The sequence below is a fragment of the Aythya fuligula genome, chromosome 3 (genome assembly GCF_009819795.1).
Source record: "Aythya fuligula isolate bAytFul2 chromosome 3, bAytFul2.pri, whole genome shotgun sequence".
NCBI classification, from domain to species: domain Eukaryota; kingdom Metazoa; phylum Chordata; class Aves; order Anseriformes; family Anatidae; genus Aythya; species Aythya fuligula.
In genome coordinates, this window is record NC_045561.1 from 79541934 (window position 1) to 79554677 (window position 12744).

General features: G+C 37.6%; 1 protein-coding gene across 8 annotated transcripts in view; it reads right to left on the reverse strand.

Moving 5' to 3' along the window:
• Window positions 1-12744, reverse strand: part of PTPRK (protein tyrosine phosphatase receptor type K) — a 325563-nt gene that overhangs the window by 200863 nt on the left and 111956 nt on the right. For all 8 annotated transcript variants that reach the window (XM_032184622.1, XM_032184624.1, XM_032184619.1 and 5 more), the window contains exon 5: window positions 11163-11337. In XM_032184622.1, the coding sequence (XP_032040513.1) occupies window positions 11163-11337 (175 nt within the window). The remainder of the gene's footprint in view (window positions 1-11162; window positions 11338-12744) is intronic.

Genomic DNA, 12744 nt, shown 5'->3' on the forward strand with positions numbered 1-12744 from the left:
TACAAGTCTGGGTTACTAAACTCAACATACCAGTTTAGTTGCTTAAGTACAGTAATTTAGCTCTTCATAACACATCAGGAATTATTACGCCACTAGAACACCAAAAGGTAGACGGCACGCAGTGGGCTCAAGATCTGGAGATTAATCTCTCATCATCTGGTATTATTGCTTCTTGTCACTGAACCATCCATCATGTTTCCAAGACAGCTTGGAATGATAGCACTGGACCCTCACATTACTGCTCCTTGAACTCTGTCTCATCCATCTTTTGCATCATTCCCCATTTGCAGCTAAGTATCATCACCCCGCTGCAAAACTGAGTGTGAACCTGTAATGCCTTTAACCTGCAGTGCCACTCTAATAGTAATTGATTTCTTTTTATTGCAGAGACTGTTTTCAGTAAGACCGTGTATGGCTGCTGAAGCGGGGAGATGGTCAGACCAGTACCACACTGCAGGCATCTTGTGTCTTTCAGGAATATGACCCATTTCCAAGGAAATATTGCTATGCTTCCATAGAAAGCTATTTTATACTGCATATACATTTATCAATATATAAAATTGTTATATGAATATATATGCAGTTTGTATTCCTGCAGTTCAGCTACAATTTAATAGCAGGATTCACTCAATGCAGCTGAAAATTAATGTCAGGGGAGGCTTCACTTTGTATTTTTGTTAAGTGATTCAGTATTAGAACACTATCAGATTTTTAAATACATACTAAAGCACACAGGTGCACCTGCATTCAAAAAGGAACTCAGATTAACTCTACATTGATCATGGCAAGACTTCACTGGCATGATGACTTGTGTACTATAAACCACCCAAGACTAAGCGTTTTAATTCAGCTTCATCTGAATGCTGTTATAAAAGTTTAATAAATCAAGATGATCAAAATGCCCCCAGTGGCAGGTTGGGATTCAGTTTCCAATTCAAATTCCCTTTAATATATGGCTTCTCTGACATCCTGCATTTTCTGCCATCTATGTTGAATTCCAAATGCACTCCTTTTCATCATTACCATGCATCTACTCATCGTCACACTTTTTAACAGCCCTGCACTATACACAGAGATGTCAAATCTAGAGGGGTTTTTCCCTCCCCCACACTGGAAAAAGATGGCAGGTGAAAGAACTTTGTCTACCCTTAAGTAAATATTTTCTTAACCTCCCCACTAACATCAGTGGCATTTAAACTGAGGCAGACCATCCTGAGCTGCAGCAATCAAATGGAAGTGTTGCTTTAAATAAATGGGCAGACAGAGCAGCTAGTGGAAGGTGAATTAACCAAGTAAAATACAGCAGTGATGTGGTGGGGCAGTCTGGAGATATCTCTAATTAAGATGAGAAAAATCACATTACCTGCAAATGATCTTTCGCACATGAATAAAGTGCAGATGTGAAGAAACAAAGACACCCCTTTAATTCCTACCTGAAGTTACACCTGCCTACAGCCGTTCCCTCATCTCATTCTTTCCTTTGCACCAGACCCCATAACCTACAGATAAATCGGGTTTCCACTATGTAGAGTGATTACATTTTAATTTTTCAGACATTTTGTTCCCTGTTTGGATTCACCTATGTACCTTCCCAGTAAGGAGGGGTATGAGAAAATAACAGGAGATATAGGATATGTACATAGTGAGACCACATTCAGGCAACATCACCTCTCTGGTGTCACTGGCAGCACAATTTTCACCTGGGCCAAGTGAGGCCACATCAAATCTTGCTTTTCCTGGATTATGCAGAGAACGTGATGCACAGCTGATGCTGTCTGTATGAGGGCTGTTAATACCTGATCTGCTGTATGGGCAGAAAATCCCAGGTGAACGTTACCTGCAGCTGACACTAAGCCTGCTGGCACAGAGCTCACTTTTCTGCTTCTGTGAACCACCCCAATTCAGTACTTCACATTATAAGCCTTCAGTGTTTTTGACTAAGTATTATGGGCCACTAAAGCTGCATTTATTTGACTGCCAAATTATGATGTTGTTTCTGCAAGACCCAACAAGAGTAAGTAACAGCTCGGTGCCAGCCAAGCAGGAGACGGAGCATTTCCTGCCCCTTCCACGTTTCATCCGCTCATGCCAACCCCAGTGCTCAGGCACCTTCAAGAGCCAATTTAACTCATGTGCAAGGCAGAGAGGTATCCCAGCCAGGCAGAGGGAGCAGCTTTACACCCATTTTGCACATTGAAACAATCTGTGCAGGACTACAAACCTAACTTTCAAAGTGTGTTTTCTGGGTTAATTGTAGCCTGGTTGCCTGACTCACTGCACCACTGCAGGAATGCCTCCCTGCACTGGCACAAGAAACAAGAGCCAGAAGACAGTAACAGATGGAATTTTTTTCTTGGAGCAGTGGCAGCAGTCTTTAATGTAAATCTATGGTATCTGAGAATTTTTTTTTCATGAAATGCCTGATGAGCTGTTTAAACATGTGTAAGATGTATTCTTGCATTGGTTCTCCTGCTTAACAGACTGGAATCTAAACTTAAACAGATGAGAATTCACCAACTGCATCATAGTTCTATAAAATCAGCATGAAATATTTTTAAAAAACAGACATCGAATTCAGTTCTGTTCAGAGCTTATGTAAAAACAGAATCAAAAATATCACAGTCAAGATTCATCCGCCCCGTGCCACACTGGCAACTTCCTTTAAAATTCCCCTATTTTTACAAGTTATTCATAGTGCATGGGCACAAATTGAAACACAAAGAATTCTGTCTAAGCATTATTATTTTTAATTACAATTATTATTTTTTTCGCCCACTGTGAAGGTGGTTGAATGCAGGAACAGTTTGCCCAGAGAGGCTGTGGAGTCTTCATCCTCCAAGACATTCAAAAATCTTCTGGACATAGTCCTGGGCAGCCTGCTCTGGAAGGGAGTGCTGGACTACATGACCTCCAGAGACACCTTCCCACCTCAATTATTCTCTGATATATAACAAAGCCATCAACAGTGCTGAAAGTACCTGCTGCCTGATTTTGTGAGCTGCAGAATGAAGTGGATGGGAACCAAAGGCCAGGAAGTGGGGATAATCCAGAGACTCACTTTGAAAGCACATTCCTGTCTGAACATTTATGTATGTGGTCAAAGACAACCTTTGGATACCAATTAAGCATGCTCCATGTTGATTCCTGGGGAGAGCTAAGTCAAGTCTCCTTTACGGAACAAGGATGTGACTTAATTGCACACAAAAGTTTCACACCTAGTAATTATAAAAGGTATGGGAAAAACTATCTGTAGTTCCAAAAAGAGATCAGCTTCAAATATACACAGGGAATGTTCAAAAAATAAATAACAATAACCATTGCTGGTAAATATCAGTCCAGCTTATCACCAGTATCCATGGCCTTCCTCATCCTCTTTTTTCCTTTGTCCTGCTGGTTTCTGTTCAGAGATCTGTGGGAGGAGAGTTCTCATCACAGTTTCCACTGAGAAGTGAGTCAAGGGGAGAGAAGATGAAAGGACTTGCACACAGTTTGCTACCTATGTGCTCTCCATATCGGTTTGATGAAGGCTTGCATGAAACAGAAAAAGAAATGCTGGCTGCTTGGATTCACAAAGTAAAGTGCCACACAGCACTGGCATCCACTACAGAGGTTGGGAAAACGTATACACCAGGCAATGAAAACCATAAATTGACATAATCCCTTGCAAAAATAATAATAATAGTTACGCAAATTTCATTTCCTGTTCTCAAGTTTCCTAGGTACCTTTTCTCCTTTTTTTTTTTTTTTTTTTTAAAGGTACCTATATAACCTAGAGGTTATATATCAATGCCTTGGCGCAAGAGGTTATACATTATCTATCCCTATCTGAGTGATAACAGGATTGAGTTTGCTTAGAAGATGATATAATAAAAATATTGACAAAAGTACAGATAGTATCATCTTAATCACTTTGCATGGTCACTGCTATTTGATTCTGTTGTTCAGTTTGTATTTTATTAGTATCTGGCAAACTATTTCAACAAGCTCTGTAGTATTGCACTCATAACAAGCAGCCTGCTTTAAAGAAAAAAAAAAAAAAAAAAAAAAGAAAAAGAAAAAAAAAGTTAAAACTAGCAATCTTCTCTCCCTGCCCCGCTGCTCTACTCATGTGTTTTCTCCACAAATGAGAAACTAATGTCCAAGCTGAGATGGTACAACCCCTTAGTGAAGTGAAAGATGCCTGAACCAAAGACCCTTGTAAGGTAAAATGCTATACCAGGGAGGCATGCCTCTGCATCTGCTCCTCTGATATTCTGCACCAAGCAGCAGCTACTGTGCCCAACTGGCTACAGGGCTTTGGCTCTGATCTGAATCAGTCACCTTAAAGTTCAGAAAATACAGCAAAAAGACTCACATCAGCTCAAAAGAGGCTATCTTTTGCCTAATGAGAATATTAACCTAGACTATGTCAAGTAGTATAAAACTCTTCTCTCAAGATAAAAGCAAAAAATGTACTTTACCTTACATGTTTCAGATCTTCCTGAAGAGCAAATCACAGAACTACAACATAGCAACAGTTCACATTAAAAGGATTTCAATAGGATTATAAAGAGATAGAGGCACCCTCCACCCAAACTAAGCCAACACTGCAATGAAGCAATCGGATAGGCAGTGTCCAGCACAGCAAACAGCACAAACTAATCTTTGTCAAGAATGCAAGGTTTTATTTTTTCTGATAGCACCACACAACCTTAGAAAATCCCTTACACGTGAAAAGACTTCAAAAAAGAAGCACCTCATTCCTCTCTTGAAAAAAATGTAAGCCCTGATGCAAAGAAACCGACCGCTGCAACGTATTTTAGCATTTCAAATAAAGTCCTGTGTAGCCAGGATTGCTCAACACCAGACAGTGAACTTGAGCCTGTTCCAAATACAGTGCATTTCTGATAGTTCCTGAGAATCTACGTCTCTACAGATTGTTTTTTAAATCCAGTTAAAAACTAATTTCTTTTTCTTCTTCACAGAAAAGCAACTGCCCTGCAACATTCTAAACAAAATGGGCAATGTACATATTAATTACATAAACCAGAGACAAATGTTGCCATAAGGAAGGAGACAAACAAAATTTCCTGCACAGAAGACTTGTCTGATGACAAAGTGAAGCTGTTATTCTTTCTGATACAGTAGATATATGAAAAGCCTGTAACTCCTTTCTGGCTCAATCTATTAATTATGTACATCTAGACTTACTGAGGTATTTTCCTATATACTTGTTTCATTCTTCTTGTGTTAAGGAGGCAGTATTTGACTTCATGGTGAACACCCTTGTCCACCTGTCATAAGAAACAGGATTGGGAATAGGAAATTTCCAGAGTTAAACCTGCTTAAAGAGGGTAAAATCTTAATAAGATAAAGAAATCAAAACCAGAGGATATCAGAAAGACGTCGTTAATTATATGTTGCACTCTGAAGGATGCTTACAACCTAAATATACACTCAAAATATACCTTGCATTCTATTAGTGAGGTTAGAAAAACTTCACAAAATCATTGCATTAGTTCTCCTACTGCTTGTGAGGTCATTTAGACATTATCATCCGCTTTTCCTACAAGCATACAACCATGAGAGAATTACACTGGATCTAAAGGGCAAACTTGGGATATAAAGCAGCTTTGAAAGTGCTGAGGGTCCAAGAATGTAACAAGATTAATATTTGTACTCCAGAAATGCACCTTATGAACCAGGCAGAGCAGCCACATGGCTCTTCCAGATCTCAGCTTAAAAGTTTGCATACTCCTACAGAAGCCTGGCAGCCATCCAAAGGGGCATTAAGCCAAGATAACGATGCGAAGCCCACACATTCCAACAACTTGGACTGTGGAATCTCCCTCCCTATTTCCCTCTCTGCTCTGTAATTCAGTGAATTCAGAGAAACATACACCCAAAAGCCATGCTCAAGTCACTACAAAAAGATTCAGTCTGGAGCCCTGCTACATACCACCATGGTCTTGTTGACATTTTATTTCTGAACACATTCCTAATAAACTGATTTGTCTAGCATTTACAGAACTAGTGGTAGTTGACAGAACCAGAGGGAAAAAAATAATCTACTATTCAGACAGAGAACTTAATACCGGAAGACAGAATCTGTCATTTTCCAAAACTGGTCCAAAAAGAGTTAAGTTGTTTGCAAACAGGCAGTATACAAACATTCAGACTACATGATGCATTTTCCTCAATCTGCCACCTAGTGCTCTCCATGTCATTAGACGGGAAATTTAAGTTCATTACCATATTGCACAAATAAACCAGGTAGCAAAATTCAGAACACAAACACACAAAATGACCAGAATTTGCGCTTTTTATTAATATTTTTTTTTTCAGAAAAAAATGCACAGCAATAAAAACAACAAAACATAAGCAAAACTGAAATTTGGAAAGTGAATTGAAATTCACAACAATTTTCTCAAATGGAAAGACTTCAGTTTTCTTGTTAGAATAAAAAATACTCTCAAGAGACATATTTGCCAGGGGCAAACTCCATTTTCAAAGTGTTCTGGCATCATCAGCGGATCAGTCAAATTGCTGGTTTTACATAAAATCCCTAAAGGGACGTCAGGCAAGAAAGGAAGAACTATCAATGCCAGAATTATTTCCACAAGAACTGCTCCCAATGGCAAACTAATCCCAGCAAGGGAAATAAAGATCATGACCACAAATCCCCACCAAAACTTGAACCAAAGGACTTAAAGGACTTGCCAAGTCAAAGCAAACAAAACAAACAAAACAACCTCTTTAATGTTAACAAACACATTCACATAGATCAGTTTACCATAGCTTGTGACTTCTTGAAGAACAGTCAGGAGATAGGAGAGGAAACCATATGGAGGAAAACTGCCTTCCTTTTGTTTTCTGTAGCTAATTTGGATTTACTAGGGACATTAAGACAATTCCACACTGGAACTATAAATCAATATATAGGCCTCCCTTGCTTTGATCCCACCACAGAACTGATGTTTGGATTGGATGAAGAAATGAGTAGGGGGGGAAAAGATTACATTCATCTAATGAAAACTTTTTTTTTTTTTTTTTTTTTTAATTTATGATTCTAATAAAACTTTGAAACATATCAGTAGAACCAAACATATGGTGAAGTTATTCACAGATTACTAATGAACATTACAGTTAATATGTATATTCTGAGATTTTTTCCTTTATTTTTCCTCTGTCTTTAATACTAGTCTATATGTTCTTCAAACTAATCTACATAAGATCCACTACACCAAATGAAACACATTGCATTTACTGCTGATTTTGCTGTATTTAATAGAATATAAAACATTTTGCATAATAAGCCTGCTAACTACATGTAGCTACTTCTAAAGAAAACAAACTCAAGAAAACATACAAACACTTTACAGGAAGTGTAATTCATTACCATATGATTTGAGATGGTGTGTGAGGCAGGTTGTTTGTTGTTTTTTTTGGTTTATTCTTTTTGGCAATCTGAGCAAAAAACTGCTATTTTATGGGGAGAGGGAGGAGAGAAGACAGTACTCATTTGAATCTTTCAGGTACACTGCAGCCAAAGAAATGGATGGTTTCATTCGCATGGTCCTCCAGGATTACATGACATACTAAACTGGGATTATTCTAGAAAGTTTGCTAGCAAACCACATAAGAACACAGCTCTCCTCCTCCTGACAGTCACTTTTAGCACAAAAGGTAAACCAAAAACTATTAAAATTCTCATGATGAAAACTAGCTTGTTTCTTGATGCAGAAGACCCCTTTCCTGAAGAATACTGCCAACTTCAGACCAGCATGCCGGTTGTTTGTAACAGCTCTGAACAAAGATATAATGCAATAACTGGTAACAGGGCTAAGATCTTTACTCATTAAAGAGAGCAAACTACTTGGTACTCTGACTTGGAAAATCTCCACACTTCTATATACCAAGTAGATATATTAGCCAGGGCACAGGCGATGTCTTTGAGCAGTTGATTTTCACAATTCTACAGTAAGTAGTAAAAGGACTGGGAAGACTTTAGGAGTACAATATATTTGCTCTCAAAAGCAAATAAAAAGAAAAAATGTCAGTGTCTTCTTGTTCACTCTTACTTACACATCATGCCTGCTGCTCCTCCCAGTCCTGAAGACTTCAAGCAATTACCTTCCCAGAAATTGCCGATTTACTGGTCACCCAAGGAAAATATAAGTAGAACATTAATCTGATGGACCTATTCAAGAAGACAAGCCAACTAACTGTACTGACAGTGCCAAGCTTTCTCTAAAAAGAAGGGGAAAGCTCCTTCCACACATCCAAGAATAACAGCAATGCCACAGAAACTACCTAAAAAATCAATACAAGGCAGTCACTGAGCTGAAAGCTGAAGATCAGCTCTAAGCAAAGGTGAGACATTAAATTATTGACTGGAACTACTCTAGGTAAAATGATATAATTGAATTACAAATCCTATGCTAGTCTGATTTTTCTTCAAAAAATTAATCAGAGTAATCGAGTTATCTTTTTCAGGGTCTTTAAATGTATGTCATCCCTCCCAGGTAACTCCATTTGTAAGGAAGTTTTAGAACTCAGTTGAAAGTAATTCTTCTGTTAAAGCTCAAAATTAAATAATGATGTTTCAACATGATGTATGTTATATAACTGGAAATTTTCATTACCAAGACTGGCTTGTGCACGGCTCATCAGGAAAGTATAAGATGCCTCTACATCTATATTACAGTACCGCATGTCTCTACAGAGATGGAACACAAAGATTTCAGCCATGTACCTAACCACCCAAAGAGTTCCCAAGCAGCAGCTGCTGTTTCTCACCTCCTGCTCTCTAGTAACCAGTGTCATCAATGAAGTTTGGCTTCTGCAGACTAAAGACCTTATCGTTACGCAAAATGATCTGGAAGCAATATTAAAGCCATGACAAAGTAAATTGTGTTTCATAGTTGTTTTTTTTCCTTCTCTGGCTGTGAGAACACACAGATCAATACTCTTCAGCATGAGAATTCTACAGTGAAATTTTCATTTGTTACAAACAGCAACAAAAAGGCCCCAAGCATGCCCTGTCACTTCCAGTTTAGAAGGAAATGCACTAATAAACTCTTACCCCTGGGTCATCTTTGACAATGGGCAATACTATGCCAGCTCTTATTAAAGGCAATTCATATCAGTGGCCCAAAAATTTCCTTTAAAATTATCATCTTTTGTATCCTTGTAGCAGGATGTCAGCTTTAAAGTGCCACTGAGATATAGGACCTGTCATTATGGTTAATTTTCAGTACAGTTTTAACACCAGAGTAGCTGATCCCTAAGGGTATGCTTTTTTGGCTAACAAGATTTATTTGGTGGTTATCCAGACAAACAAGAAAATATATTACTGTATATTGCTTTTCAAATACAACAACAAGCAATAAATCCTACTATAAAATACAAATCCTTGTTCTTTACCATGATGTCAAATAAATGAAACTGGTTTTAGAAGATTAATCTTTTTTGTTTCCTTTTTATTTATTTTTAATGTGTATATATGCACACACATATATATGAAGAGTTAACTTTTTTGGACCTCCAATCCAGAAAACACACAAAAAGTAAAAGTAAACTTAAAATATCAAACCTATATAGCTGTTGTGTATAAAGCTATGAACTTATGTTTTAAACTGTAAAGACAGTATTCTCTATCATATGACCCAAGCCTTTCAAGCAGGACGATATACTGCATTTAAAATGAGAGTACTGTGAAATTTGATGTTGGTACCCCTTTTTTTTTTTTTTTTTTTTTTTTTTTGAGAGAGAGATAAACAGTGATTTAAATACTATTTTATTGCTCTGTTACGTGGAAAAAAAAAAAAAAAGAGAAAACTTCATTTATTGTGTAAACAGATCCATTTGTCCTGCTTTCTTAACAATAAAATAGAAACTCTCTTTCCATGTTGTAACAGGACTAATTTCATTCCATTAGGATAAAGATTGTCTTGTACTTTTGCTAGACAAAAGGGTAGATCTTCAGAACAACAAAAAATCTGTTAACATATTGTCTAAATCCGTGTGTGTTCAGCAAAGCCCGTTTTTATTGATGTTATAAAGAAGGCAAAAAATCTTGTTGACCTCAATCAACTGGTCTCCCAGGAAAAGGACCTCTGCCAGCAAATGCCAAATACCTTAGTGCATTTACTAGGCTGCCTTTATTTCTACAAGCTGAAGATGAACTGGCTTTCCCTGACCTGGTTCCAGACCCTATGGCTGATCCCAGATGACTACTGACCAAACCACCCATGGCTAAACCAAGGAGTCACGTGAGAGCCCTTCATGAGCCCAGCCCCATACCAACCTAGCCAAAACAGCCCCCATACTAGGCAGTAGCATCACAAAGAGAATTTGTATACCCATATAACATCTTCCACATTTCAAAACATTAAGCTTCACCATAAACATAAGAGTTAAGTGAAATGGGCAATTTTACAGGTGATACAATTAGTCAAGGAAAGTCTTAATGGCTTATCCCAGGCCAAATAGCAAGCAAATTTTAGAATAAAAAACTGAATTCCTATTTTTGACCATATCTTTCACCGGTCAGATGACATGCTTCCAGAACAAAAACAGAATGAATAAATATGACATCAACCTGACATTGTCCCACTTAATTATGGTTGCGATCCAGCAGCCTTCTGAACGAACCAAAACAAAAAAGCAAGTATTTCAAATGGAAAAAGCAAGTGTTTCTTTTTTTTTCCTCCTACTTAACAGCTTGGAAATCCCTAGAACATCTCTGTAATGCTTTTAGTCCTTGGGCAGGTGAAAGTTTAAAACTCTTTTTAGATACCTGTCTCCCAGGTAACAGAACAATATATTATTTTGAAACAGATTTTAAAAGAAAACGTTAGCTACCTACAGTGGGCTCTCCCATCTCTGTAAAATATTTATGAAACAATAGGCAATTTTCACCTTATGTTCAACAAGTACATCTACAGAAAGAGCACGTTATACACATTGCAAGTTCAGGTATTTTACACAGACACATTCTATGGAAAATAATTGTAAGATGCTTTGCAAACCAGATTTGTTTTTTGACCATTTTGGAAGCCTTAGTGGGCTACATTTGCATAATCACGTCAGATCAAGGTATCTGTAGGCTAAAGAAAATGTATAAGTGGAAAGCACTGTTATTAACAGCATTTAAATGGATAAAATGATCAAAACTTTACCTCGAACAATAAGTTGAGCAAAATTTGACACTCCAGAACCTCTCTCTGATTGAGTTACACAGCGGTATAAATCCTGGTCGGTTTTTGTCACCTCTTGCAACTTAAAGGTAGCAGCGAATCTTCTGTGATTGATATTTTTAGTCAGAGCAACTGGAATATCTTCCCCATTTCTTCTCTGAAAAAAAGAGAAACCAAGGCAGAGATATCTTGTAAGACTATAAAAAACATTTATCGTGGTCATCATACAAATAGTACATTAAAAAAAAAAAAAACAACAAAAAAAAAACACCACTACACAAATGCATTCATCCCATGCTGCATTTTCTATGGTAGAAGAGCTCAGCGCATAGGTCCCACCAAGAGACAAGCAGTACTCAAAAGTATTTCAGAACCAAGTCTAGGGATAAAAAGTGCTGCCAGGCTTTTGTACTGACACAAAAGACTAACTATGCCATACTCAACTGCCATTGCTTCACAGCTGGAACTATCATAGGAGAGCCCAGGAACAGCAGCTGCATTCCCAAGAAAATTCATTCAACTTCAAATAAAATTGTAATAGATACACTGGATATATTGTAATAATAATAATAATTTCAACAAACGTGGCATTGAGGGATTTCACAGGTTTTCAACAGCTCTTTTTAATCAAGCAGTCAACATTTTCTTTTTAATGTTACCTTTTATCTGTCCAAATCCAATACATTCTAAAATTATAACTTTGTTACACTACACACCACCTACTTACCTAAAACTAGTTGAAATAAAAAGGGGAGGGAAGGAATCTCTTACAGGAGGAAAAATGTATATCTAAATTAAAAGCTCTGAAAAAATATATTAATCACAAAAATTAATCTGCCTGGAGCTGTGGGGAAGGCAGACAGGTCGGTAATGTAGAAAAAGTTTTTGTTCTTGGGGTCTTTGTTCTCACCTGCATTTGTAGGAAATACTCAATTCTTATTTTAATTGAAAAACAGACTCTACACTAAAGGTTACCACTTGAAAAAAAAAAAGGAACAGAAACATGCACCAAGTGTATAAGTAATGTCCCTTCTCTCTTCCATGGATCAACTGCATGTATTCCCATACCAGGGCACAGTTTCTGAACACACAGCTTTGCTTGGTCACCAGAAAGACATCATAATTTCCTTTGTAGCTGCATATGCAGCAAAACATGACATCTGTGGACATTTTTAAGCTCTAATCAACCCCTGGAATGAGAATCTTTATTGAGGTCTTAAACTTGAAGCTTTCTGTCTATCACAAGAAGCAGGGCTTCTGAGCCACAGAGTTTAATAACCTGAAAGCCCGTGGCAAAATACAAAGGGGAGAAAGACGAATCGAGTTAATGCTGCACATGTATATTAACTGGCCTCTGTCACAGTCAGGAGTTCTTCATAACATTAAAACACTTCATTTCACATCTACCACTTGTGATCGTAGCATGGTTAGTCACTCTCTGTGGTTTTGCTGGAGATTAGCCAGGGGTTGAGCACTGCTTAAAATTGGCTAACAAGTATTAGTTTCAACTAGCAATATGTTTTAAAAAGATGAATGTTCAGCTCTGCAACCTTTGTTGCAGCAG